The 24,471-nt window shown below is 36.8% G+C and overlaps 2 protein-coding genes across 2 annotated transcripts in view; both read left to right on the top strand.

Annotated features, from left to right (window-relative positions):
* LOC129232627 (SPARC-related modular calcium-binding protein 2-like) overlaps window positions 1-17,795 on the top strand; it is an 83,224-nt gene extending 65,429 nt beyond the window's left edge. The window contains exons 11-14 of the mRNA XM_054866759.1: window positions 10,504-10,597; window positions 12,907-12,976; window positions 16,306-16,489; window positions 17,629-17,795. Coding sequence (XP_054722734.1) covers window positions 10,504-10,597; window positions 12,907-12,976; window positions 16,306-16,489; window positions 17,629-17,705 — 425 coding nt within the window. The 3' untranslated portion in view covers window positions 17,706-17,795. The remainder of the gene's footprint in view (window positions 1-10,503; window positions 10,598-12,906; window positions 12,977-16,305; window positions 16,490-17,628) is intronic.
* Window positions 17,796-21,066: 3,271 nt separating this feature from the next.
* LOC129232626 (SPARC-related modular calcium-binding protein 1-like) overlaps window positions 21,067-24,471 on the top strand; it is a 27,217-nt gene continuing 23,812 nt past the window's right edge. The window contains exon 1 of the mRNA XM_054866758.1: window positions 21,067-21,082. Within this exon, the coding sequence (XP_054722733.1) occupies window positions 21,067-21,082 (16 nt within the window). The remainder of the gene's footprint in view (window positions 21,083-24,471) is intronic.

Here is a 24,471-nt window from a genome sequence, read left to right as displayed (position 1 = left end):
TGGCCGGGTCGAAAAAAAAACTCAATATTCATTCGGGGGTGAGTAAAATGGAAATTAAGGTCGATTTTTGAGTGAAAATTTTTTTGCGAATACAATACTTCCTTTTTTGTAAAAGGAAGTAATAATGAATTGATAAAATTTCAGCCAAGGTTTACATTTAGTATTTGAAGACAATGTGGATGGATAATACTGCCGGTTTAGGGGGGGGGATGTGACCCCCCATGACTTTCCCTTGTATCCGACCCTGATCGGGACCTGGTCATGAATCAACTCGATCGGCTCAGTGACTTCAAAAGTTCGGCGTTAAAAAATAATTTTTCGAGCCTTCAGAAAGGAGCTCTTAATTTGAGGCCAGGGATGACGATAGAATTCTGATTCCGACTGCGGAGGTACATCACCGTCTCGCTCCCTCCCTCCGAATATCGCTTCCACCCCTGTAACGGAATTCGATCTGGGTGTGAACGCTCTCGAGTTTTAGAATCGAACTGGTTCCGGGCGCCGGACGGGCGCCGTTCCAGACAGAAAAACCAAAGAAGCCAACTCCGATCCGGTACTGTAGCAACTCTCATTTTTATCTTCGTGCGTCAAATTAGATTGTATCCCTCCCGTCCCATCACCCTGCAACTGGTTTCACATCAAAAAGCTGCTTTGCTTCGTAAATAAGAATGTAAATAGCGTGGACAAATTCTCTTATCCGCCTTCCTACGATAAGATCTGGTCTGTGGATCCCGAACAATTTGAGACTTTTCCGTGCCTTGACTTTTTTTTTTTTGAGCAATCACGATTGCTTATTGCTTTCACTTGACTGTTTTTGGCGTGATATCATTTTATTTTCCCACCGCCACCCTCCGCACCATCACCGTCGACCGGCTCCTCACGATGCTGCTCCTATAGCGAAAGCCGTCTCCAGGTTGCATCCATGTCCTACACACACACGCGCATACATACACAACTACACACACGCACACATACACACACAAACACATACACACACATACACCTACACACATACACAAACACACATACACACACAAAAACATTCATGCCTGCACACAGACACAAACACATATGCCTACACACACATACACATACCCCCATCCCCCAAACGCACATTCATACACACAACTACCCACACACTTCTGCCAGCACACAGACATAAACACACATGCCTACACACACATACACATACCCCCTACACACAAACACCCCCACACACAAACACACACGCCTACATACACACACTCGTGATTGCGAAAAACATAATTTGAATTCAAGATGTCAAACTTCAAATTAATTTTTTTTTATTTTATTTTATTTCTGTAAATGTTTAGTGCTGGAAGTTCAAGGGTTAAGGACTTGATCATTCTGTGAGCGTAAAAAGTTGCAATTGGAGCTCCCATACAGATCACTATAGAGCAGTATTACCCAACCTTTTTTCACCCGATTGCTGCACCAGTGGTGATACCAGGATTTAATTTCAGAAATGTCCATATAATGCTCAGGGCCCGATTAAGACGTCGAGGGGCCCTAGGCCAAACCCTTTTTCATGGGCCCTTGTAATCAAACATTACCGTTTTTTTCGTTAGATAAAACAGTTTTAGCCATTTGGGGGCCCCTAAAGAGCGGGAGCCCTAGGCCTAGTTGACCTATTCAGTAATTAGGCCCTGATAAAACTTAATATTAATTTCATATTCAGTCAAACTTCGTTAATTAAATACTGCTAAGACGAACTACATTCCGTCGTATTGTATTTACAAATAACGCCATTTATCGACTTATGGATAATACGAATTGATTAAAAAACCCCTTTGCAATCGCTCTAACGAGGTTCGACTGCAAAAAAGATAATTGCACTCATAAAGTTAAAAAAGGGGATAAAAACCCAGCCAACAGTAATATCATGTGTCTTCAAATCTGATTTAACTAATAGATCTAATGCTTTTACCTAAACCCACTTTTAAAAGGACTCAGACCATGCTTTGGTCATATCTAGAAGTTGCTTCTAGCCACACAGAAGGTGCATTTCGCCGTAAATCAATTTTTTGTGAAATAATAAATGATAATTGTTTTTTATTTGAATGAGAAAGGAGAGGGGGGGGGGGGTCAAACTCAATATTCGGTGATATTACATTAGGTATATTATATATTATATTAGGTGAGTAAATATGTATTAAAATTCGAATTCTTTTTTATCATACTTGTACGAAAATGTGTGAAAAAAGGAATATTTTCATTTTTTTTTTCATTTATGCAAAAATTCTTTTCGGGGAGTATCCAGACCCCCTGAACCCATTAGCCTGGGCTACGCCACTGGAGTCGCTAACCACTCGCTACTCAGATCACATATAACATTTTGAAATATTCGTGATATCATTACTTGATATTATTTTGTTCATGTTAAGTTCGCGTCTGTTTCCCAGAAGCCATTATCTGTATATTTAGCTCCAAACTCGAAGCATTGTGACTTGGCATGGTTTTCGGTTTGTAGCAGTGAATGAATCAACGAGCCATTCGTGCTAGCTTCGCGGCCTCATACGGCCCACGAGCCATAGATCATAGGTTGGGCAACCCTGCTGAAGAGTGTACGAGGTCCCGAAAAATGCATATACTCTCTTTGAATAATTATAGCCATGAAAATTATTATGATGCACTAAGCTACGTTCAAAATAATGTGAATAAATGTAGGAACCTGTCATTTAACGATCTTTTTTTTAAATTTCAAGTGTCAGTTTTTTAAATTCCCCCTATTCCAATTTCAAAAAGAAAATAACTCTGGAAAAATTTGTTTCTGTTTTTGAAATGTACGTCAATGATCTTGGTTAATCTCACTGCGTTTTCTACCTATCAATTTGTTTTAGAAAAGAATGAGAAAGACAAAAAAAAACTAGTATGTTGTGGCCATCACGAAACTTTCTTCTATATTTTTCTTTTTTTTTTCTGATCCCTCCCCATGCTTGACGAGGAAGCAATATTCCCAACAAAAACAAAATTACACATGCAAAAACTTGACGACCATCCCAATGTCTGAATTATTGCAAAAGCAAAGCAAAGAGCGAAAATTGAAAGTTACTTTAAAAGCCTTGCTTGAATTAATTACAAATATTTTATTTGTTAACAAACATAAGATGGCAACAGTTAAAAATTTTAAATCATTGAGATAATATTTCCGATCATTTCCATACAATTAAAATCACGAGAAATACGCAGACGACAATCTATTACGATTTATATTTCTTATTGTTGCATTAATAAAAATATTTTTATTCGCAAAAAAAAAAAAAAAAAAAAAAAAAAATCAACACCTCTTGGAGCGATCGGCGTCAAAATAGAACCAAAGCCTGTTTACATATGGATTCACATATATTCCAAATTTCAACCAGAACGTAGCATTACTTCTTGAGATAGGGCACTCAAAATGGAAAAAAAGAACGGGTGATTGCGCTACCCCCTTTTCAGCTGTTGACACAAAAATAAAATCAGTTCTTATACCCACTAAGGGCTACTTGCCGATAAATTTTTCTTTCATTCCGTTCATTATTTCTTGAGATACAGCAGTCACAATGGACGACAAAAAACGTTCTATAGCTCAACCCCCGTTTGAGTTATTGACACCAAAATTGAATCAGCACCTGTTCCTGTTAATGGCAACATATGGACCAAATTTTGTTTGATTCCGCCAGTAACTTCCTGAGGAATAGCAAGCACGCGTAACTCGAAAAACGTCCCATTGCTCCACCCCCCTTGGAGGAATTCGCGCCAAAAACCAATGGGCACAAGTTCACATAGGGGCACATATGTGTACTAAATTTCGTTCGATTTCATGCGGTAGTTTTTGTTGTAGAGCGGCCACAAAAAACTGGTCACACACAGACGTGACACACATACATACACACACACACACACACACACACACACACACACACATACATACACACACACACACACACAGACAGACAGACATTTTCCAAAAATGGTCGAAATGGACTCAGCACACCTCAAAACGTTCGAATCCGTCAAAATTCGAAATTCGAAAATTTGCACGAATCCAATACTTTCTTCTATATATTAGATATAGAAGAAAGTAAAAAACATTTTTACTTATTTATTTCTTAGTTAAAGCGTGATTGGATAAAATTGCTTTATTATATCCACTTTACTTCAAATTAAAATTAGCCATTTTCAATAATATCAATGTTCACAAAGCAGCAGAAACTGTTTTATGTTCACATTTTTCAAAAACTTGCAATTCCACTTAGGGTGTCATCCCTCAGACGAATGACACCCATGGCGCACCCCCCCCCCCCAAACGTAGTGACGCCACTGCTATACTTAAGAAATCCTTACACTTCAATTTTAAAAATAGGTTTTACACTAAAATTTTTGTCGTTAAATCTATTCATGTTATTTTCATCATTCAATGTTGGCAGTTATGTTATAAACAATCGTAGAGCACAACCACTCGCTCAACATATTTGTTGATCTGCAGAGCGTCCCATATCTTAAGTAGTGATGTTCCGGATATCCTTATCCGTATCCGCGGATATCCGAGGGAAAATAAAGATCTGTATCCGTATCCGTTACTTTTTTGACGGATCTTAAACGGATCTTTTATATTCTAAATTTTTTTAAATATTTGAATAAAAGACTTTTAAATTCCGTTTGAATTAGGTTTTATTCCCGATTTAAATTATAAGGTATCATTTCAGGCCCTTCGAGACACGTTTTGTTTTTTTAAATTTTTAGTTTAATATTAGTTTTTGTTATTGGGATATGGGGTTTCTGTTTTTCTTCATTTTGGTTTTTCCCGGCATCCTTCAAAGAAAAGTGAGACAAAAGTCTCTATTTACTGTTTGTAAAGGTGTTCCCGACTCTGTTATTCCGTCGGTCGGAGTAATTTGGGTGGAATGGGTCAGCGCTGCATTTATGCTGACATAAATTGCGAAAAATTATTTTTAGCCTATCTAGTAGCAGCTTTACATTCTTGCTCCTGTATCCTACATCTACCAAGCAAGCTAGAAATAATTTTTCACATTCTATTTAAGCATTAATACTGCGCTGACCCGTTCCTTCCAACTCTCCATTAATTATAACGGAGATTTCTTCAAAGTAAATCATAGTCTTTATTATGTTTTCGCCGTAGATGACATTTTTTTTTTTTTTTTTTTTGAAGAAACAGTGTTATTATAGTGACGGGAATACCTTCCGTAATAAATTTTACACTTGGATAGTTGAACTGGACAAAAACTTTTGAGATCCGTATCCGCGGATCTTGACACTAATGATCCGGATCCGTATCCGTATCCGCATCCGCGGATCTACTTTTTTAACGATCCGGCACATCACTAATCTTAAGTAAGCAAAGGAGTTAAGTAAGCAAAAGAAAAAAGTGAAATAAATAAAGAATAAAAAACCTTAATACTCCTCCTTTTTCCTAAAACGGAACATTAAAGAAATTCTAGAACGGAACATTCAATAACTTGAATCAACTTTAATCATTTGGGAACCCTTAAAAATCGGGAGCCCTAGGCCGCGGCTTAGTTGGCCTATTCGGTAATAAATCTCTGATACTACGACGACATTTTTAACAGCAAACGTTAACTAAGTGGAAATGGTAAAGGTACGAGGGAAAGGTGCAACGTTCTCTATCTGACTGTAAAAGACCGAAATTTTCATTTAAAACATGATTTATCTTTTTACCCGACTGCGCGTGCGCGACGCAAAGGAGGGTAATGTGTGTATTAGTCTATGTATGTATGTCCGTTTCTATGTGGCGTTCTGCAGGCTAAACGCCTTGGCCAATTTTGGTAATTCTTACGTCAATCGATTTGTATTAACCTTGGGAGCGTCACTAAACACATGACAGTAATCAAAATTCTCCATATCAACAATCAGTTGCCATTTTGTTAGTTCGAGATCGTGTCGCACGCAGTCGCTGTGTCGCTCACTACCTGCATGCGACACAGCATGAGGCCAATGCAGGTAGCTTTCACTGATTTTTTGTTCACTGATTTTTTGTTTACTAGCTTCTCCTAATTGGGGCCTCAGTGGCGCAGTGGTCTAAGCGATTGCTTCTCACACTTGAGGTGGTGGGTTGGACTTCCACCCTCGCTCCGGATGAACTCTCCCCTCATTTGTTTTTGTCCTGATTCAGGGGACTGAGTTTCGCTACGTATACTTTCGCGACAGGCTTTTTTAGTTTTGCGAGAAAGAGTTGACTGACGATGTTTGCTAGCCCGCGTCATCATGAGTTATACAGGCTGTTTATATAGCTGTGCTGTGGTTGACTTAGTTCTCGCATTTTTGCTAAACGTCAAGCACATGTAGCTTCAAGCCGAGTTAGGTCCCTAGAGGGACTAATTATCTGTAGTTTAAACCACCGCAAGTTGCGTAATAAACCTCACGATACAAACTCTCTCAATGAAATGTCAAGATTGCGAGTCTTATAATCATAATGACTAAGTCAATGGAAATTAACTAAAAAGTGTAAAATAAAATTAATTATTAAATAAAAACAAAAAATCCGACTGCGTAAAAACCAAAAAAAAACTAAAAAGAAAAATGTATCAGCCCAGTAGCTTAGAATGCTATTAAGTACTACTGAATAACTGTACCATTGAAATAGTTTTATATTCGTACACAGATAAGACATATCATGAATTCAAAAACAGAATAGAAGGATCAACAGTCGGGGCCCATTCAAATTTAACGGGATTCCTTGATTTAAAAAGAAATGGGCCCCGACTGTTGATCCTTCTATTCTGTTTTTGAATTCATGATATGTCTTATCTGTGTAAGAATATAAAACTATTTCAACGGTGCAGTTATTCAGTAGTACTTAATAGCATTCTAAGCTACTGGGCTGATACATTTTTCTTTTTAGTTTTTTTTGGTTTTTACGCAGTCGGATTTTTTGTTTTTATTTAATAATTAATTTTATTACATAATCTCCCTCGACTTCAATACATTTGGTCTAGCGTTTCTCCAACATCAGTATTCATTCCTGTTAGTGAGAGTCTGGAAAACTGGGAAAATATTAATCTACGGCATTCTCCAGTAGTTCCCAGAAAAAAAAAAATCTTCAAGTTTAAGAACAGATGGATGTATAAAGGTGCGAGGAAAATAGGGGTGATGGCAGAATAAATCTCACCCCAAATCCCGCAGTTTTCCACCAGTGGCGGCGATTCGGAGGACACGTCACCCCCACTTTTTATGGTTAATTATTTAATTTTATTTTCCAGTTTAGGAACCAAAACTAGAAAATATTGTTTAAAAACAAGCAGAAATGTCAAAGTTTTCAAAACATAACTATTTGTTGTACTTTGTATATCTGTTTACGAAACATTATTTAGCACAAACAGCAACTTTTAGCATAGTATTCATTGTTTAGATATTAGTGAATCAATTGTTTTACTTAAACAAGCCAAACGTGTTGAAAGAAATTATTACCAAAATTTTGTGACATCTCAAAATACTTTTGGGTAAATAATGTTAGAATAATTCATGTCCAAGTGTTTCTTCAGAACAGTTATTCTGTTCATAATTCATCAAAATCTCAAGAAAAGTATGAGTTAAGTTGTTAGATTTACATCAACTACCACTTATCTACTCTTAAAATCAGCCCTAACAAAATTTTATACTTTTTTTTTTCTTTTTGTTTTCTCATTTTTGTCCTGCCATTAAAACTCCCATGGCTTTTTATTATTATCAGTATTATTATTATTATCTTTTTTTTGCGCAATCACGATTGCTTATTGTTCTCACTTGACTGTTTTTGGTGTTCGTTCCTATGATTTTATTTTCCCACCAGCACCCTCCGCAGCATCACCGTCGACCGGCTCCTCACGATGCTGCTCCTATAGCGAAAACCGTCTCCAGGTTTCGTCAATATCCTACACTTACACGCATACATACACGCACCTACACACATATATATATACACCTACACACATACATACACCTACACACACATACATACACCTACACACACATACATACACCTACACACACATACATACACCTACACACACATACATACACCTACACACACATACATACACCTACACACACACACACATACATACACCTACACACACCTACACACACATACACCTACACACACACACATACATACACCTACACACACATACACCTACACACACACACATACATACACCTACACACATACATACACTTACACACACAAACACACACACACCTACACACTCATGCCTGCACACAGACACAAACACATATGCCTACACACACATACACATCCCCCCTCCACACACCTACACACATACACACAACTACCCACACACTCATGCCTGGACACAAACACACATACCCCCCACACACAAACACACACGCCTACATATACACACACACTCGTGATTGCGAAAAACATATACAGTAAACTCCCGATTATCGGCGGTCGGTTTATCCGCGGCTCGGATTATCCGCGGGTCTTTTCACTATTTTTTCAACGGTCATTAAACGTTTTTTTAAACTTATGATTGTGTTATTGTTCGTTTTTAGCGTTTACATATGTATATTTTTTACATCCAGTGTTAGTAAATGGAATGTAGCAATGTTTTTAGCAACAATTTAAAGGTGTTTGTGAGTGTTATTCATATTTTTTAGCTATGCTATACAGTAGTATTGTTTTTTTACTATTATTCGGATTATCCGCGGTTTTCGCTAATCCGCTGTTACCATGCCACCCTATTCCGCGGATAATCGGGAGTTTACTGTAATTTGAATTCAAGATGACAAAATTCAATTTTTTTTTTTTTTTTTTTTTTTTTGCTCCTCTTTGCGCGAATTTTTGTATCGTGCTGGTCAAAAAAGGTTGGAGGCGTAAAGGATTCACCTGTAAGTGCTCTCTGCTTTTATAAGGAAATCAAAAGAATTTTTTTCAAAACCAAAAGCATGCTTGACATGCCTTTCCGATTTTGCTTTTTTTCCCGCTTGAACCACTAACCTCCACTCACTGCTTCCCGTAAACTTTTGTCAACTTCGGGTGAATTTTCTTAGTGGTTAATCCATCCAAAATGAGGGCTTTTATGACCCCATGATATTCAAATTCACACCCAAGACGCTTTCTGCAAAAAATCGTGAATGCAAACTACTTGAGAGAAAAGTTGAATTTTAACATACGAACTAAGAGCCATTCATTAATTACGTAAGGACGATTTTGACAATATTTGACCCCCCCTCCCCCCATGTATGGAAAAGTAAGATTTTTTAAACCCCTCCCCTCATCTTAAGTAAGATTCCATTTTGTTTTTGGCAATAATAAAACAACGAACCTTACATCACTGGAATCGTTATTAAATTCACTATTAATTGAAAAAAAAAAGTTAAACATGTTTCGTGCAGAGATGTATTTACTAAAAGGAATGTAGACTAGATGCTTTTTCGAAAAATGTTTTTTGTATATGATGCGATACTAATTTGACATGCCATACACTATGCGATTCTTTTATTATATTTTACGCTATTCATTCTTTGGAAAACAAGTAAAAAACAGCTCATCCTAATACGTTTTTTACCTTCCAGAAGCAAATGAAATAAGATCACTGCCAAACCACTTGACCGAGCGATTTCTAGTATAGAATTTCGATTTGGAAAATATTACGTAAGAATGGGTCTGACCCCCTCCCCCCCCCGGTAAGGGTATGTAAAGATTTGTCCAACCCCCCTCTCCCTCGGGACCCTTACGTAATTAATGAATGGCCCCTAATGACAAGTGCACTCAAGCAGGAAACGTGCACTTTGACGATTAGAAGGCCATCTCTGGATTAGGCTGAAAATTTTTCTCCTTACACTTGTAGATATGAATAGAACTTTGGTTAGAGGCATGATTCTTCAAGACTCGATGGTTTGAGTGTCAAATATTCTATTCTGTTCTTTATAATGTAGTTATTAGTGATGGGCATAATCGAATCACTCGATTATTCAAGGTCATTCGAGAACTCGATTACCACGAGTTCTCGATTATCGTATCTCGAGTCCTCGATTATCGCATATCAAGTCCTCGATTATCGCATCTCGAGTTCTCGATTATCACTTTCGAGTTCTCGAGCGATGAACTGCTCGAGTTCTCGATTATCACTTTCCAAGTTCTCGAGCGATGAACTGCTCGAGTTCTCGATTATCACTTTCCGAGTTCTTGATCATCGTATCTCGAGTTCTCGATTATCGCATCTCGAGTTCTCGATTATCGCATCTCGAGTTCTCGATTATCGTTTTTCGAGTTCTCGAGTGATGAACTGCTCGAGTTCTCGATTATCACTTTCCGAGTTCTCGAGCGATCAACTGCTCGATTCCAAAGATTTCGAGAAGTCAGTCGCTCGAGTACTCGATTTCATAAGATCTCGATTATTAATTACTCGAGTGATCGACTTGAAAAGATCTCGATTATCAATCACTCGATTATCAAAAGATCTCGATTATGCCCATTACTAGTAGTTATGTTGCTAATTTTTGGACGCTTCTTTCCAGGTTGCTCAATGCACAAGAAACAAGAGTTCCTCGACGAATTGGTTCAGTCATTCATTCGAGAGATGCTGGAAGATGCTCACAACAAATCGATAGCGTGAGTTGTTTCTTTGTTCAGTTACTGCATTAAGGGCAGAAAGTTCCCCCTCCTTTTCCTTGTGCATTTGTAGATTACAAGATGAATTGACGTCTCCGAGGGCGTCCGTTGACTATAGACTCAATTTAAAATTGAAGCAATAATAAACATACACTTATAAAAACCAAAGGGTTGGTAATAGGACTGGCGAACTATTTACCAGATAAATATTGGCCTCGGAGGACATCTGTTGACGTGACTCAATTTAAAATTGGAGCAGAAAGAAACGCAGGACTAGTGCCAAGGTTGACAGATTATGTTTCATGTGGTCTATTGGGACAGGTGGCAGTCTTTCGCTTTGACGACCCGGCCTCTATTCCAGGCGTAAGTCGAGGGAAGTTGCTAACCACTTTCCTTGTACTTCATCTCATGACAGTCAACAAGGATCTAAACGAAAGTTATCTGGGAAAAGGAAAAGAGAACGCCTCACAGGGCATCCGCTGACGGACCTCAATTAGAAATTGGATCAGAATTAAATTTATCAACATCCAAAAGTAAGAAAACTCACTCTAGTTGCGAAAGTTTCAAACTGATCTAAGTAGACCCTTTGTTTCCACTTTCTGTGGATTTTCACCTATTATTGTTGCCACAAATATTACGTCAATCCTGGCACAGATACCAGTTGCTTGACTTTTACGTGGATAAAAATGTATTGCTGCTCTCATTTCGAATTAAGTCCCGTCAACAAATGTTCTGAGCCATAAGGTAAACAGTAGTGGCGATTTTCAGGGAGTGCACAATTGCGAAAAGAGACAAATACTGTTGAAATTGCAGAAACTTGCCTTGAGTCAAAATAATCTTAGGGAAAGCAGAATGAAATTAAACGAAATGTTGGCACTCTCTTCCCCTTCCAGCTTAGTAAATGTCAAACGAAATCGTTTTCCCCCTTTTGACGTTATAACGCTGGCCCGTCATTAAGGACAAAGGGGCGGGGGTATTGTGGTCAATTGCTCCCTCACCCTGCTTTAAAAAATGATGTTCTTAGAAAGCATAATTTTTGCTGTTTTCCGATGAAATTTTCATTGAGTACAAACCTTTTACTCCCCCCCCCTCCAGGAGAAAGTTCTAAATGAAGGGCCTATAATAACAGAAAGAACATCCCACGACACAACACCAAACTATCATAAAGATTCCATTTCGGAAGTATTTCTTTTCCTTGACGACAGGATATAGTGTTCGGACTATGCAGAGGGGGCGTGTCGATTGCCGCCATTTATCTTCATAATGCAGACGATACATGTAACTGTCGAGTTTAATTGCAGATGCTGGAGGCCCCAATAACCGAGTCGTTAATCTTTCGGCTCGTGACGGAACGGGGGTGACATTTTTATTTGGCGCGCTTCTTGGTTGAATTAGAACGAAGTTTGCGAAAATGCCACAAAAGCAAGATTAAACTTTAAAACATATTAAAATACCGTCTGCGATTTAATTGTACTAAAGTGATCGGAAAAATCTCAATGATTTAAATTTTTTATCTGTTGCCATATTCTGTTTGTTAACAAATAAAATGTTTGCAATTAATTTAAGCAAGATTAAAAAAAACTATCAATTTTCGAACTTTGTTTTCGCTTGGATATTTTGGCGATTCGAAAATTGAGACGACCAACAAGTTTTTGCGTGCGTCATTTTATTTCGGGAGCCTTGTTGTTGTATATTGCTTGCTTGTTTTAACATGCGTGCGAAAATGATCCCCTTTACCTGATTCTAGTACGTATTTTCAAAAGGTTACAGGGTTTGTCCACTCATTATTAGCATTGAGTAGTATTTACATGTAAATGTTCAAAGTGCTGCCAAACTTCGCGACACTTGGCGATTTATCGCCAAATTTGACGTCATGAGTAAGATGCCAAAAATGATGCTAACTTGGCAATAGCTCTTAAACTTTTCGCCAATCCCATAAGTATAACGTCAAATGGTGCATAGCAGGCAAAGTCAACATTCAAGTATAGTTTCAAGAACTACGGTAAAGCGGAAATTAATGGAAGAAACGCCAAACTTAGCCAGATTACAACAAATTAATTGCAAAAATAATTATTATTTTCAAAATTTGTACAAATACGTTTGATCGAAGAATTCACAACAGGGATATAGAAGACAGTTTTTTTCATGTGTTTTGCGTGTTGCAACGCTTTCTTAAGAAAGAAAGTATTTTAATTCATTGAATTAAAACCATTGGACATTTTATCATTTACAGTTTTGTGCACTAATTTAAATGCTTTAATGATAGAATCACAAGAGAAATAATATGTTACCATTTTTTTCCCTTTCAGAATTGATACTCCAACGTCAGAAAAGGGGGCGAGGTGGAAGTTTGCTTCGATAGATATCAACTCAAACTCAGTAAGTATTACCTCGATTGTTATTTCTACCTGGAAAATGGATGACATAATGAGCACTAACTTCAAAATTCTGACCCAAATCTCCTTTTTTTTTTCAACATAAATGTATTTATGGTGCTTGACTAAATCAGTCTAAATAAAGAATTTGATCTCATTATCATATCTTCTGCATCTAGAAATTTATTGCTTAACTTTGTTTGATGAGGACCACAATCCTGGTGTTTCTCTTCCTCTGCATCAGGGGACTCCGACCTTTTTACTTTCTTCTATATCTAATATATAGAAGAAAGTATTGGATTCGTGCAAATTTTCGAATTTTGACGGATTTGAACGTTTTGAGGTGTGCTGAGTCCATTTCGACCATTTTTGGAAAATGTTTGTGTGTGTGTCACGTCTGTGTGTGACCAGTTTTTTGTAGCCTCTCTACAGAAAAAACTAGCTCATGAAATCGAACGAAATTTGGTACACATATGTGCCGCTATGTGAACTTGTGCCCATTGGTTTTTGGCGGGAATTCCTCCAAGGGGGGGGGGTGAAGCAATAGGACGTTTTTTGAGTTATAAGTGCCTGCTATTCCCCAGTAAGTAACTGGCGGAACCAAACAAAATTTGGTCCATATGTTGCCCCTAACAGGTACAGGTGCTGATTCAATTTTGGTGTCAATAGCTCAAACGGGGGTTGAGCTACAGAACTTTTTTTGTTGTCAATTGTGACTGCGGTATCTCAAGAAATAATGAACGGAATCAAATAAAAATTTATCGACAAGTAGCCCCTACAGGGTATAAGAGCTGAATCTATTTTGGTGTCAATAGTTGAAAAGGGGGTGGCGCAATCGAACTTTTTTTTTCATTGTGAGTGCCATATCTCAAAAAGTAATGCTACGTTCTGAATGAAATTTGGAATAAATGTGAATCCATTTGCAAATAGGCGTTGGTTCAATTTTGGCGCCAATTTCTCCATGGGGGGGGGGGCCTGTTTTTTTTTTGTGTGAATAAAAATAGCTTTATAAATGCAACAATAAGAAAGATAAATTGTAATAGACTGTCGTCTTCGTATTTCGCGTGATTTTAACTGTTGGAAAACAACCAGAAAATCGCGATGATTTAAAATTTCTTACTGTTGCCACCTTGCGTTTGTTAACAAATAAATGTTTGTAATTATTTCAAACAAGGCTTTGAAAATAATTTTCACTTTTCATTCTTTGCTTTGCTTTTGAGATAAATGGGAAATCGGAATGGTCGTCAAGTTTTGGCGTGTTTAATTTTGTTTTTGTTGGGAATATTGCTTCCTCGTCAAGCATGGGGAGGAATCAGATCAGAATTATAAAAAAGAATAGAAGAAAGTTTCGTGATGGTCACAACATACTAGTTTAGATATGGGTTGCATTATAAATGTTTGATGTGGGCCAAGCAACAGGACCTGATTAAAGCGCGGTCCTACGGTTCCGTGACCTGGACACCATAATTTTCTGGGCCACTAAAATAGGGGAGAAAAAAAATATCATTTTCCCCCAAAACAATTAATGTAAAAATTCGCAGTTTTTCTGATAAGAAGGGCACTAAATTTTACCAGGACCTATGTTCCACCTTGGCTTTATCGGACCTACCAACATTCCTGCATTACCTCAGTTCAGATAGACTCGTTAGCTTTAATTCCTCTCCATACACCCAGGAATGTTTTTTGTTTAAGCTTTCCGTGGTAGTTTTCGAGATTTTATGGATTTAGTTTTCTTTGAAAATGCTTGAAAAGAAATATGCCATGGGTTTTATTTATCTGCAAGATTTCAAGTACAGTCGAGTCCCGACTTACGCGAGGGATGCGTTCCAAGATCCCTCGCGTAAGTCGAAATTTCGCCTTGTGGAAAAGGATATGTGTAAAAACTTATATAAACATAACCAATCCTTTTAGACATTTGTAAACACCACCTTAAACAGTTAAAAACCTATTCTTTACTATACATTACTGCTTCTTACATAAAGAACTGAATTTTTATTTGTATTTTTTTATTAAAAAAACCCGTTTTATTCAACATGAAATACTGCTATGATGCACAAAAACAATGATCAATGGGAAAGAAAGACATAAAATAAACCAGTACCGTACGTACAGCATGTAGACAAAACATGCCCTATGAAAACAAATGCCCTATAGTTGTACTGTACAGTTAATTCAGTAATGATATTTGTATCTTAAAAAAGTGAAAATTATAATGATTTGTGCTGCGTGATCAAACCGTTATTCTAATATATTTTTAAATACAGTTGCTTCATTGGTTCTTTTATAAAGTTTCCATCTATGGCATTACCCCTCTTCCTGGTTTCTTTAATTTACAATAAAAAGCAGCTTCCATTTTTATAATTTTTGCATTTTGCTTGGATACTATTACTCGGTGAGCTTTTATGGCTTTCCTTTTCTTGACTTTTAATTGTACGTATGGAAGATTCACTTATACCGTCATACCTAATTGTTGTGCTACCCTTCGAAGCATTTTCTGGTTTAGCTTCAGCTATTCGAGAAGCTTTACCTTTTCTGTAATTGTCAGAAACGTTCTCTTTTTCTTTCTATCTTCACCAACTTTAGATGAAACAGCGCTCTTGGGTGTCGTTATATTTCGTTAACTTTCGCATTTAGAATGAAAAAACTTAATGGAAAATGAGAAGTAGTTATTTGTATAAGCGATAAAAGACTAGTACGGTGTGGGTACGTCTGTTCCAAGTATGTTAAAGGGATGAAGGTCCATTCACGAAAAAAAAACTTACACCGCGATTTCCTTCCGAAATTTTTCATGTTGCGGGCGAGGAATTCGCGCTAGCTCAAAAATTCTGTACTGTTGAAAAACTCGCGTTATAGCCATTTCGCCTATGTCGGATCGCGTGGTAGCGGGAGTCGACTGTACTATATTTCCATGCTGGGTTCGAAATGTCGCAAGCTTGCCGACATTTGGCAACTTCTCGCCAAATCGGAAATATTGGGTCGCCGAAATGATGCTAATTTGGTGATTATCTCTTAAATTTCTCGCTAAGCCTGTATGCGCAATGTTCAATAGTGCAAAATCAACGTATAGGTAAAAATTCAAGAACCGAAGTAATTTTGGGTGAAAACCAATGGAATAAACGCCAAATTAACACATTACGCCAATAACGCCAACCTTACAGCAAATTAAGCACATTAGATCTCTTTTAAACATGTAATTATTTTCAATGTCTAAAACAGTAAAACAAAAGGGGGAAGTGAAAAAGTTTTTTTTTAATTATTTTGATTGTTTCCCTTCTAAATGAATTGATTATTATTTTACTTGATTTCTGAAAACGAATTACTTTTTCTCTCCAGGTACTAGACAAGCGCGAATGGAAAGTGTTCAAGAAAGAGTGGCGCTCTTTTCAGCAAAGGGATGGGCGCCAAAAGAAGCAGCGTCTGCGCAAGTGCTGGCGCAACCTGCCCCGTTTCTGCGACGAGAACGACAACCAGAAGATCACGATGGACGAATGGCTCGCCTGCACCAGTGTCACCAGGGGTACGTTGACATTCACTGTTCTTACTTAAAAGAATAAACTACTGATTATCGCGAACCTGCTTATCTCGAAACCCTCCCTACGGCGATTTTCTTCATCTACCCTGCATTTATAGCATAATTTCAACTTCCTTTCCCATGTTTATCTCGAATGAATTTTCCCAAAAACGTCTATTGCTCGAATTCCGATTACACTGTCACTTTCGAATTTTATCCTCAGCTGTCTTTTTAATAGCAGAATTTGGAGGAAAAAAAACCCGTTTTTTTTCTAAAATTAGCCGTTACAGTCTTTAAATCTTCGGGGACATGCAGCCCAGGGAAAGCCATAGAGCAAGTTTTTACGGAATTCTATCCACTCAGAAACTGGGGAGAAGGAATGTTAGATCATATGACAAAGACACTTTTCTGTTTCGACCAATCGAATGTGGCTTGAAAGAACTTCCGGTGGCTCTAGCCTCTTACTCCGGTAGTTCTTTATCCAGAAACAATGCCTGGCGCTTTCTTTCCTTTAACATAAATCAAAAGTGATCCTAAATTGATGGGAACGAGGAAAAGTAAATTTTGGTACAACCTGGCCACTGCCAGTTACCGGAAGGTATTAGAAATTAATAGCGAAGAACACAATTGGTTAACTTCTAAATCTAAATTTTGAAATTAACCGATTAACACGTTGATGTGAATTGTTTGGATCCATCGAGAAAGCAACGCCATCCTTATATTGCCGCCTGGTAGCGTTGAAAGGTGTACCGGAAGTCAGCACGGGTATTTGATGGAAGTACTTTTAGACGCAAATGCGTTAGGCATTTAGTATTAAGCGGGCGTTGTGCAAAAATCAGTTAGGTTTTCTCACGTGGTTTGTTTATATGCCATTGACACCTCTCAGTTTCGGTGCCTAGTACTTTAAAGCAAGGCCGCGAACTCGGAGAGAAAACTGTCTCCGACTCCGCCTCAGGGAATTTTACAGCCTTCGACTCAGACTCCAACTCCTTTACCCCAAAATCAGCCCGATTCCGCAGCTTTGCTTTAAACGCCCATGCTGTTAGCATAAAAAAGTTTTGACATTTTTATATGTAGTGTAATCAGTTTCTCCTTTTGCTTTTAGTTTCTATTCCACAGGCGCTTAGTCGTTGTTTCTCTTCCAGATATCAAGACCAGTCTTCCTAGGAACCAGAACCGGCGAGGAAAGAATCCCTTCAGCACCATCTTGAAAAGTGACTGAACGGTTCAGTCGCCATCCCTATGGACCAGTGTACACGTGCTCTCTCTTCGCCAATCGGAAACGAGACTGACCACAACGAAGATGTCAATATTCCACACGAAAACCTGTCCTGGGGACAGGTGGTGTCGTTGCGAACGTCTCAACCTTCCTGTTAATAGCAACGGACTAAATAGCAACACGTGCTAAATAGCAACTGATGCTAAATAGCAACATGCCGACTGTGGCAGGGACTGAGAAACTGCTAGAGGCAGGACATTGTCTCGTATGTGCTGGGTTGCTTCACCACGATAATAAAGAGTTTGTGATTTGCTCAGAACTGCTAAAATGCGAAAGTGAATCTGTTCAGCCCATATCAGGAAGAAGATAAATATTCAGGTATTTTTTACGTAGCCAATGAAATTTATAGAGTTTGGAATCTTTTGGAAAAAGAAAGGAAAGAATAAGTGATAGTTTAAAATCGAAAGTATTTTTGTATTAGTTCTACAGCAATGCTATTGGCAGAGATCTAATGCTGTTTCTGAAAAAGTTGTTGAACTTATGGCATGAGTATAAAATGTTTTGGTACATCAGTAAACTTCTAAATCAGAATCATTAATGCTTAGCCGTTATGTTTTAAGCAAAAGATAAAAAAATGGTTTGAATCCCTATTTCTTTGCAACTTACGTTTGGGCGTTCTCTTTCAAAAAAATAGCTGTTCTATTTCAATGTTACACATTTTTGAATCATTTTCGTTGCTTTTTACCGGAGGAAAAGAGCCTAGAAAAAAATTAATTACAATGTCAAGAAATTGATAGATTCCATCTCGCAATCACACGACAGTAATTACTGAGACAAATTCAACGAAGGAAGATTTACTGTTAACAGAAGGAACTGAATACATTTCTAATGAAACTTTTACCTATTGTTACGGAGTCGAAATTTGCGCTGTTCGATATGAATGCACTTATCCAGTTTTACTTAAATAAGTACCGTTTGTTTCGAAGAATTGGAAACCTACTTTAGAATTTAGAATCATTAGTCAAAAAAGGTTCAATACTTCATATCTGGATGACAATAACGATATTTAAGCCTATCATTTTGCGCCAACTGTCAAAACTAGCATAAATAGCAAAGGTCTGCTTTCAGTTGAACTGATCTCTGAGCTTTTCATTGAAAAAACTCCAACTTTTTGGGTTCTGCGGTTCCGTCTTTTTCGATTTTGGTGAGCACCAGCACACGAATTGTACGACTATGCGGCGAAGAAGCAGAGAATACGCTTTACTCTAGTCGTTGTACATTGTAATCGAATTCGTATCCATTGACATTATTTATTCTGTTCCGCTCGAATCATACGTATGGAATCTCGGTTGCTTTGGCGAACTTTACTCAGCAATACTTGTCGCCAAGGGTTTTTGAACATTGCATCAAATTTGGTTTTATTATTATTGTTGTTGTTTGAGTGTTATTAGTGTCAACGTTTTTTAATGAGGCTGGGAGCACGCCAGAACGCATCCTCAGTGACCAGCACAGCGAATAATATTTTATAGTGGTAATCCTAAACAGAAATAGAGAAAATATTGAAATACACAGCCTGTATTTTATGAGAAGATGGAGACTAAACTGACAAGGGGCCAGGCCAGTCTCCTGGGGTAGGCTACCTAGGCAGCAGCCTAGGGCGACAGATTTTATGGGTGAAAAATTTCGAAGTTGAAAAAAATTTTTTTTTTTTTTTTTTTAAAGTATGAATATCTCTTTCAGCGTCAAAAGATTCACTGCCTCGATGTTAAAAAAAAAAAAAAAACTAATAGTAATTTCGGCTTATAGAGTGTGTACCAGTGCTTGGACATGCAAAGCCTTGATCGAAATTAAACTAGAAATTCAATTTGATTTTAGAGGCGGCAAACTGCGTGATTTAAAAGTATTTTTAAAATATTAATATTATATGCTTCAGTGCCGTAAGATGCACTACTTTACGTTAAAAAAGATAATTTAAAGCGTGTACCAGTGCTTGGATGTGAAAAATCGAGTTTGGAATTAAACTAAAAACTCACAAAACTTTAACTCTTTACTGGTATTTCTATTTCATTAATACATTATTGTTTTATATTATTTTTTTTATAATTATAATTCAATGGAGGGGGGGGGGGGCACTTGTCAATATCGTCTGGGGTGCAGAACTACTAGAGCCGGCCCTGCAAGGGGTTCACCTCGGCTCTCTTCAGCCCCGCAGTCATTCTCTAATAGTATTTCAGTGAAGAAAAATGAAATTTATTCAATTAAAATGAACGAAGTTATTTATATAAATTAGGCCCAAGGCCTGCAACACTTTAAAAGCCCCCTCTCTATTCTATCACTTTACCTAGACCGTTCGACCGATTTTCATGAAGTTTGACAAAGAATTAGTTTGTAGCATGGGGTCGTACATCTTTAAGCGATTTTTTGAAAATTCGATTTTGTTCTTTTGCTATTCCAATTTTAAGAACATTTTCCCGAGCAAAATTATCATAAGATGGACAGCTAAATTACCAAGTTATCATAATGTGGAACCGTAACGTGGGCAAGCCAATTGGCGAGAAATTCATCATGCATTATTTGTAAATATACAGGTGAACCAAAATACCTTTTAATTTTCTACTACGGGCAAAGCCGTGCGGGTGCCTTTAGTCATAAATACAAGCGCCTGATCAAGAGATAAGAAATAACCAAATATTTTTTTTTTTCTACTCGCATTTACTACTCTGCTTCTGTATGTACATTTAAACTATGATTTTTGTATGTATTTATATATATCCAAGAACATTCTTTATCACACTTATTTTTGCCTGTTTCACGTATCAATTAGTTACTCACGCAGAACTATTAATGAGAATTCCGTAGAATAATATTTCTATAAAGTTGAGCAAAGCTAAACCAACGCTGTTTGATACAAACAATGTAACTACTAGAGGTCAACACGCGAATTTAAATACGAAAAAAAAAAATTTCCCGAGGTTTTTTTTTCCCCCAAGTTTTCCCCAAGAAAAAATTTTTTCCCCAAAAAAATCCCCTCAAAACCCATTTCCCCAAAATTTCCCCAGAGAGCACCAGATTTCCCCAAAATGGGGAAATTTCCCCCAATCTGGCAACACTGCCACCACTGTTTTTTTTTTTTTTTTTAAATCCATTTTGTAACTTAATCCTTAAAAAGTTCAATAAATATTGAAGAGGAAATTACCCCCATGCACGGATATTTAAAAAAAAAGCCATTTACCTAACAATTTTTTTTTTCAGTCTTTTCAGCTTTATTAGTCAGTTTATATACAGTAAACCAATTATCCGTGGGCTTGGATGGCATAAGTGCCTCGGATAATAAAAATAGCGGATAAACTTCAAAACGACTAAAATGAGGGACTACAAAGGTAAAAATTATTCTTCCTTAAAAACATAGCTGCATTGACGCATAGCACTTTGTACAGTGAAAATATATGCAGTAGAGTAAAAATGTTTTGTATTTTTGACAACAGAACTGAACACCAATAAAGAACGAACACGTACGATGAAGAAAGCAATAAATAAATAAATAAAACAAAAACTATAAGTTTAAATTTACAATCTTTAGAGAAAAACAGCCATTGGTTTTTGCTTCTTGCTGGGAATATGCATATTCTTGATTGTTGGATGACTCGCGATTAATCCTCCCCGCGGATAATCCGCTAGCGGATAATTGGGAGTTTACTATATAAGGAAAAATAAGCTATTGGCTCTGTTTCACTTTGCAGGAAAGTCTCAAGAAATAAAGCCTTTTTACTCATGAAAAACCACTTTAAAAAAATGCTGAGAAAATATAAAAAGAGGGCTTTTTTTTTTCAATTTATAAATCAAAAATATTTTGTTACTTTCGCAAAAATGCATGATTCTTAATTCCACGAGGTTTTCAATATTTTGGGTTTCAATAATTTAGAACACAGGACCTAAGGCCCAGGCCTAGTCGTTGTTGATCAGTGTGATAATCAGACCCTGCTCAGAAATCAGAATAGAACAATAAAAATCCTTATGAAAATAACGTTACTTGACAAGGGAGTGGGTTTTGAGAAATTCCATCAATCTGAAAACAATTTTGGTGCTGCCATCTAGTGAGATAAAAGTAAACTACGGTATCTGAAACCGTTTTTTCTCACTCTAATACTTTGAAATTCGCGCAAGCAGAGATCAATCCCCAACAAAAGAAGTTTGAGAGCACTGTAGCGCAGACTGCGAAACTGAAACCCTTGCTTTATATATTATATATATATATTACTATTTTGGGGGGGGGGGGTCTCACTCTTGGGGGGGGATGTTGTGACATTAAGGGCCTTTACCCTGTGGGGGGCACTCCTACATACCTTATTATGTAAAAGGCTTTATTTCCGCTGATTATGATAAATTTTGCATGAAATTGAAAAGAAGTGTGGGAGCTGAGCTCCCATGCAAATTAAGCCGAGAGCATGAAAATCACTAAGGACAAAGATAAAACTCTTGAAGTGTATTTATAAAATAAATTTAAATTTCTACTTTGAAAATGGAACGAATCTTAGAAAATTCTATTTTTACATATTTTGAAAAATATTTTAATCCTAAAAAGTCAATCCCGTGATCTCAAAAAACGAAATGTCGGGTTGAAACCAAAGAAATAATGTTATTACATTATGCTGTTACATTATAATATTATACTCATCGTTAGAGATCGGAAGAACGAATTATATGAACAATAAAATCATCAAAATATGCGTGCAAAATTCCTCAAATATACACCAAAAACTAAACAAAATTAAGCAATATCGCTAAATAATGTTTATTCACTCAAATAAAAGTTTTCACATATGAATACACGAACAGCATTTCTTTTCCCGAATTTCTTACAACTTTGGCAACAAACTTGGCGATAATATGCACAGAAAATAGTATGCGCAATAAGCGCATTAACAGTAGGCAAAACTTTTGGCATTTCGCGGAAAATTCATAGTTCTCCTACTTTTTTCTCAATGAACATCAAAATAGTTTTTTGAAATCTTTCTCTTATGAAAATTCTTAAAGTGAATGAAAAATGAAGCTAATTTTGACATTTCGTTTTTGTGCAGTTATATACTTTCACATCAAAAGAAGCAAAAATATTCAATGCCATATGCAAGTATGCATTTGCATATAATCCAGGTTCTACTGATTGTTATCTAAAAACTTTCGTTAGTGCAGATTTGTTGTATCATTCTGAAAACTTAGTGGTGGACTTAACAATCGTACATCCTTCGCTACATGCAGCAATGTAAAAGATAAATCGTGTCAAAAATTCACAAAGCTGAAATTATCAATCAATTGCAAAAAATAGTGGCTGTATGGTTTTCAGTGCATATCGCTTGTAAAGATATGTGAACTATATTTAATTGATTTTTTTTCTCAGATTATCTTTTAATTTGAAATTTTTAACAATGCTTTGTCTCAGTTTAGTAACTGAAATTCTCAATCAATTGCAAAAAAATAAATAAATAAAAATAAATAAATAAAATAAAATAAATAAAAAATAAATAAATAAATAAAATAAAAATAAAAAGTTGTTTCATGGTTTGCACTGCATATCGCTTGTAAGGATGTTTGAACTATATTTAAATGCGATTTTTTTCTCTCATTTTCTATTTGAATTCGAAATTTGTAACAATGCATTACCCCAGTTTTATGACTGAAATTCTCAATCAATTGCAAAAAGCAGTTGTCACATGGTTTTCAATAAATATCGCTTATAAGAATGTATGAACTATATTTAAATGCGATTTTTTTTCCTCGTTTTCTCTCTTAGTTTGAATTTTTTTAACAATGCATTACCTCGGTTTAGTTTTTCTAGATTTCATCAAATAAAAAAGCTCAATACTGTCGTAAAAATAGCTGTGCAGGTTTTAGCACATTGGGGCAGTGCTCAATGTATAACGTTGTACGTCTAGTTTCGTTCTAAAGAACACCCAAGTGCCATGAAATATTTCTTACAAGGAAATTGTTTTTCATAAAAATGTATTATTGTGAATAAAATGTATGTTTTTCTTTTATGTTTTGTGCAGTTCATATACATGATCAACAAATATGTTTACAGTGGTAACTATCAGGGGAGCCTAATTCGATTAATCACGATAGGAAATTAAAATCGATTTTTTTTCTAGTACTTAAGCCAGCGCTTTTTAAATTGTGTTCTACAGAATCCTAGGGCTACATGAAAATCCCTCAAGGGATCCACACAACTTGAAACTTGCTTCTTTTCTTTTTTTTGAGCAATCACGATTGCTTATTGTCCTCACTTGACCGTCCTTGACGTTGTGGTTCCTTTTTCAGCTTGGACCAGGAGCCCCTGCAGCACCACCGTACTCTGCAGGCGGCGCGGCTGCTCCGTCCTGAGCTATCTGCATCTTCTGGTCGGAGGCGTCCATGTCCTACACACACGCACGTTCACACACACACACACACACACACATACACTCACACATGCCTACGTGCATGCACACAGGTCTACGCACACACACACAAGCCTACACACTTACACACACAACTATGCACACGTAACCACTCAGGAGGAGAAGCAGGCTTGGGAGGAGAGGAGTCGTTTCTAGAAACAATAACTCTAATGAGTGGGGTCCTGTTGCAGTTCGTGATTACGAAAAACATAATTTGAATTCAAAATTTCAGAATTCAAATTAATTTTTTCCCCCCAAAACATTCAAATTGTTGAAACATAAAATAAAATATTAACATTCTAAAAAAATATATATATGCACATGAAAAGCAATAATTT

Source organism: Uloborus diversus, unplaced genomic scaffold, assembly GCF_026930045.1.
Source record: "Uloborus diversus isolate 005 unplaced genomic scaffold, Udiv.v.3.1 scaffold_13, whole genome shotgun sequence".
NCBI lineage: Eukaryota > Metazoa > Arthropoda > Arachnida > Araneae > Uloboridae > Uloborus > Uloborus diversus.
Note: the sequence above shows the minus strand (reverse complement) of the source record. Positions and strands in the feature narration are given on the sequence as shown.